Here is a 6030-nt window from a genome sequence, read left to right as displayed (position 1 = left end):
ATAATAAGAAATGTCTTGTTCGATTTGTCTGGATTCCTGCACATGTAGGTATAGAAGGAAATGAAGAAGTAGATATATTAGCTAAACAGGCCCTGAAATGTAATATTATCAACTTAAGTATTCCTTTCAGCAAAAGTGAGGGTAAATCTATTTTTCAAAATAAAATCCTGAAGGTTTGGCAGGAACAATGGGATACAGTGGTAGTGACAGTGGTAGAGATTTCTATAAAATTCAAAAGACTGTGGGGGGTAATAGATGTATGAGTGGAAGGGAGAAGGAAGAAGTAATCATATCTCGACTTAGAATTGGTCATATGGGACTTAATAGTTCTCTATTTTGAATAGGGAAACATGAAACAGGGAATTCTCATTATTGTAATCAGATGGAAATTAATAAAAATCTGCTAAAAATAAATTAATTATATTTTTTAAAACCACTAGGTTGTTTAATTTTATTTAAATCATATGTGCATATGATTATATACATATATGTATTTATGTGTGTGAATATTCACACTCATACACACCATAGAGGTGTGTATGAATTCTGTATGATAATTTTTTGTGTATGTCATTGATGATCACACTCCAGTCCGGTAGGTGGCGGTAAATGCATTTAAAGTTGGTTGCCATCCGAAGAAGAAAAAAAAGAGGAAGAAGGAAAAAACAACACGTTTCAGGAATCTAACGCTCAGCAATGATGACTAAACTACCAAATATACTGTTAACAGGTAAGGTGTTGCTTACGACTTTGATGTCCCATTTCCTAATAACGTTTGTGATGTAACTACGCTGGACGTGTGTAATTTAAAATATGTTTCGTGTTAGTGTTAGCAGTACTCAACACTCAGTGGATGTTTATGTAGAAAAGTGGGAAGGAGAACATCTCCTGCAACGTTTCCTTAACAAGGCATGGTTCCAATTCATAAAGTGATTCTAAAATATTTTAGACCAGGGGTTTAACACGGACTGAAATCCTTATTTTATCCGTAACTTATAGGAAGTGTTGGTTCAAGTCCAAAAAACATTGCTATACCATGCCTTTTACATGCAAGGTTTAGCATGACATTTTGTTTTGTGTTATTCAGTTTATTACAACAACTGATAAGAACCTCTTCGCAGGTAAGGAATTGCGTTCATGCCTAATATAAATTATGTAAACATGTGTTTTGAGACCTGTTACTAAAATGATCTATGCTTGTTTGTAGCACATAGCAGTTTCCCTTATGCCAAGTACGTTTGAAATCTGTAAAACTAGTTCGGAGAAAGTCTGCGCTGTGATGTTTTAATGTCCCGATCTACTTCAACCGAAGTGCTGAAATCGGTTCTCATTGACGTAGGCATGTGATGAAAATTGCGCCACGTTGTTCGCAGACAGGCATCCGCCTGCTGTACTCCAGGCCCAATGTTCTAGATGAGTGGTTCTCAACCTTTTTTGGGTCAACACCCTCTTATCCACTTATTCAGGTCCCTTTTCTCTCCAATAGGCACTGAATATTATTTATTATTAATATTACTATCATTATTGTTGCTATGGTTTTTATTATTTCTCTATTTATAATCAGAAATAATAAAAAAACACATTACTGAATTATTAGTTTCCTAGCTATGTGAATAGAAATTATTTTACAGGTGTCTAAGAAAAATGCTATGGACATTCACATTAAAATAGGTACGCCTAACAACAACCAATCAATGGCCAAAAAAAAAAAAAATCAATTCAAACTATGATTATCAGCTTTTTCTTGTTCTGTGCCATTTTCTGATGTTAGTTGATAAATCTTGCACAAAATGGCCAGATAAAAAATGCACAACAATGCTAGTTTAAACTTCAAACTATTTACTAGGGATGCTCCCATCAAGTTTTCTGCTGCCGATCACCAATGAGGCTGATCTCTGCCGATCACCTGGATTGACAGTTAATTTTTTGCTTTAGGTGCTACTATGTGAAATGATCTGGCAATAAATTCACCTAAGTAAGGCATAAAACATGCAAAATACTTGCAGGCACAATGCAGCAGCTGTTCAGTCAAAAGTACAACTGAAAAACCTGCAATCAGTAAAACAATATTTAACAGTAAGGCTCTCAGTACCATAAATTATGCATGAGTCAAATAAATCTGCCTATATCAAATAATGTCAAGTAATAAAGGAAACATTCACTCAAAGTCAAACGCAGGCTGCATTCAAATAAACAATCCTTCCCAATAGCGTGGCTCGCTGATTAATGCTGGTTCTGATTGGTTGGTTCTGACCAAGCGGAGTAATTCTGCAGAACACAGGAGGATGCCAGAGATGTAATAAGTTTATAGCATGTATGTGAATGATCTAATGATCGGACAAGGCTTCTGCATGTTGGTGTTCCCACTAAAGCCTGGTTCACATGGCACAATTTTCAATTTTTTGCCACAATTTTCCCCTTACGACAGTCTTAGAATCTTAAGAGTTCTAAGATTGTCGCTTGCTGTAATTGTGTCGGGCTGCGATAGTCCGACACGTTGCGGACTATCGGACTATCGTGGGGTTTTCCCTGGTTTAGCCATATTTTGTGGTCATTGTTATATAGCGCTTTTCCAATCATTTTGACCACTCAAAGTGCTTTACACTAGAGCAGTCCTTCTCAAATCCAGTCCTCAGGTCTCCCTGCTCTGCATGTTTCAGATGTGCCTCTATTCCAGAACAGCTGATTCAAATGATTGCATGACCATCAGGTACTACAGAAGCCTGTTAATCACCAAAATATTCAATCCAGGTGTGTAGCAGAAGGGAAACGCCTAAGACATGCAGGGGGTGTGAGGACCAGAATTGAGAAACGCTGCACTAGAGTCACATTCACCCAGTCGCACTCACATTTATACACCGATACTCAGATCAGATTAAGTCCTTGCCCAAGGACACATTGACACATGGCAGGAGGAAGCTGGAATCGAACCTACAACCTTCCGATCACAAGACGACTACCCACACAGCCACAGTCGCCTCCTTGAATGGAAACATCAAAACAGCAAAAACTTGAATTAAGCAGTGACGCTAAATGGAAAAAAGAAAGAACAGAAAACCATCTAAACACAGTGTAACAAAAATGTTAACTCGCCTCTATATCATAGTGCAGCAAATAGAGCGGCTGCTCTATTTGCTGGAGTTTGTTGGAGCCTGGCTGAAAGCTGGGTTATAGGCCCTCAATACTCACGCTGCACATTATACCTTCTATGAAATGGGTACTCAAAGTGAACAAGGGTTGAAGTGTGCAGATTTAAAAAAATGCAAAAATGTCAGAATTGGGATAGTATGCCTTTGGGTCACAAGTTTGACATCCAAAATGGTGGGGCTGGTCACTGTTTAGGCATTTGTGATTCTAAAAAGTACAACTACCACGAAATATGGATTTTAAATGTACAGTAAATGTATATTTGCTTTCCAAAGTCATCGCTGGAGATATTTCACTGTTCAAATGTCTTTTGTTATGACTTGTTGGATACAAAGCACAATTCAATGTAATCACACATGTTCAGTAAAGTGAAACAAAAATATGGTGGTTTATATTTAAAAACAGATTTTTTGCAATAGATACAGCTTGCTATGTGAACATTGCCATATTTCCAATACCAACTTTTTCTCATACGATTTTGTCAAAAAATACACAATAAAATGTACTAACGTTCAATTTAACAATTCCTCCTGCTTTGATTCAACTAATTAAAGATACAATTACATATTCAGCTGTTGTTCAAAAAGAACCATGTCTGATTATAAATGGTTGACTTTAGAAAATGTTATAAGAAATTCATACTCTGCACCCGCTCCAACCTGAGAAGAAACCCTGGCTGAATCATATCATGATGATATCTCTAAAGAAAATAAGAACTAAAAACCTTACTTTTTTCTTTTCTACTCTCACAAAAAAATTGAGAAAGTCATTTCCAAGTGATGTACAAAGTTTTTCCCTAGTAATGATTTTCTGACAGGAATATAAATATCAACTGCAGTGGATTTTGTGACTGAGATTTTTAGATAACGAACCATTTTTAAGATTTTCTAAAACATTTCTAAAAAGATTTGTTAGAAGTCTTTTTAGAAGATGTATCTTCTGCATGAAATATGTCAAGTTTTGATATAATAAAATTTGGTCTAGCTGGGGATTAAGAGTCAAATTGATATTAACAATTTAATCCTCTTTAATAAGTTTTAGTTCACAAATGCCGCTTTCTAAAAATCACCTCCATTTTTAACATGTTTTCAGTTGACTGATTTTATTTAAGAAAGCACTTAGATGTTGCAGCAACATAAAAGTCCAATCTTTATACCAATGTTAATTGCTTAATTTAAGACTTGAATTTCCTCCTGTATTTGTAACATTTTCTGTTTCACCTGTTTCACAGTTAAGTTTTTGTGACTATTCTTGCTTTATTTCTTTTTCTGGTTAGTTTGTTATATCAAACTGTTTTTGTTACTGATGTGTGCATTACCATACTATTTTCTTTGAATTAAAAAAAAAAANCACACACAAAATATGATTCAAAACATCACATGCAGAAATGAACTGTGGTTAATATACTTTGCTGAACTTCACCTGGATGGAGGCTTAGCAGAAGTGCGGAAATAGGACCCAAAAGGGGCGGGGCAAAAGACGGATATGGAGTATTGCTTCAGCAAAAATGCACATTTAAAGGAAACAAGGGTAGAACAAGAGTGAAATCGTGTGAGTATTGGGACCTAGTTGCGCTTCTCAAAGTTCACATTTACCACGTGCGTCAGGTACTGCGTATGTTGGAGCCGTATTCTCATAAAATGTAAATAGCAGTGCAGGGGGACCTGCTCTGCAAGAGCACCTTTCATGAACTTTTTGTACAATGAAGTGGTCTCCTCAGTCTGTGCAGATACACAAAAATTCAGACGTGTATTACCAGGGGCTGCGACAACACGTGAGGCCAACCCGTGGGTCAGAACTTTGCATGGCACGTTTGTCTCCTTATACCCACTTCAACACCTGGTGCACATTTTTCCTACCACACTTTTTCCTTCCACTCAACCTTCTATGAATATGACTTCATTCTCTGTAAGCTATAATCCCAAAAAAATACAATAAATAAAGTTTTAAAATATTTCAAATATTTAAATCGGCTTAAACACTTTAATTTTCTAAAATGGGTGGCTAAAAATAAAGAACTTTTTTATGATGTTAAAGGTTTTTCTTGGCTGTAAATGAAATTAAATGACTTTATTAGGACACTCATGGATGTCAAAAATAAATAAATCGGTCATTCCCATTCACCTACACTATCTGACAAAGTGCATGATTTGTATTTTAATGACACTTTGTTTGCTCTGAATATAATTATGAGTGTTCAATCTAATATAGTGCAAATATTTTTGTTTCATCCACATCCACAGGAACACCCGGAGTAGGGAAGACAACTTTGGGAAAGGAGTTGGCTGCACAGACAGGGTTGACATATGTCAACATTGGTGAACTGGCACATGAAGGTAAGACCCACAACAGAGAAAGATGTCATTGGTACAAATATTATAGAGAGGGAGAGACTTTCATCCTGATGTTAATCCCCCAAATCAAAACTTTATAAGCTGTTATCTCAAATTACTCTATTTTGACCACTTTTGAAGTCATTATTTTACCTTAAATAATGCATCTATGTCTGTGTTTATATAGTCAACCAGTCAATTTGCAGTTTGGTATTCATATACAGTGGGGAGAACAAGTATTTGATACACTGTTGATTTTTCAGGTTTTCCCACTTGCAAAGCTTGTAGATGACTGTAATTTTTATCATAGGTACTCTTCAACTGTGAGTGATGGAATCTAAAACAAAAATCCAGAAAAATACAATGTATGATTTTTAAATAATTAATTTCCATTTTATTGTGTGAAATAAGTATTTGATACACCAGAAAAATGTGTGTGTGTGTGTATATATATATACACACACACACACACAAGCACGCACGCGCGCGCACACACACACACAGGGCCTGGCAAGGCCTTTAAGCGGCGATATAGATAGATAGATAGATG

General features: G+C 36.0%; 1 protein-coding gene across 2 annotated transcripts in view; it reads left to right on the top strand.

Moving 5' to 3' along the window:
- The first annotated feature begins 626 nt into the window (after positions 1-626).
- The window catches only part of ak6 (adenylate kinase 6), a 13266-nt gene continuing 7862 nt past the window's right edge, over positions 627-6030 (top strand). The window contains exons 1-2 of one of the 2 annotated variants that reach the window (XM_007540354.2): positions 627-730; positions 5391-5483. In XM_007540354.2, coding sequence (XP_007540416.1) covers positions 697-730; positions 5391-5483 — 127 coding nt within the window. In that variant the 5' untranslated portion in view covers positions 627-696. Of the gene's footprint in view, positions 731-4497; positions 4955-5390; positions 5484-6030 lie in introns of those variants that run through there. The other variant, XM_016664978.1, reaches the window with a different exon arrangement.

The sequence above is a fragment of the Poecilia formosa genome, unplaced genomic scaffold (genome assembly GCF_000485575.1).
Source record: "Poecilia formosa unplaced genomic scaffold, Poecilia_formosa-5.1.2 Scaffold535, whole genome shotgun sequence".
Classification (NCBI taxonomy): Eukaryota; Metazoa; Chordata; class Actinopteri; order Cyprinodontiformes; family Poeciliidae; genus Poecilia; species Poecilia formosa.
Note: the sequence above shows the minus strand (reverse complement) of the source record. Positions and strands in the feature narration are given on the sequence as shown.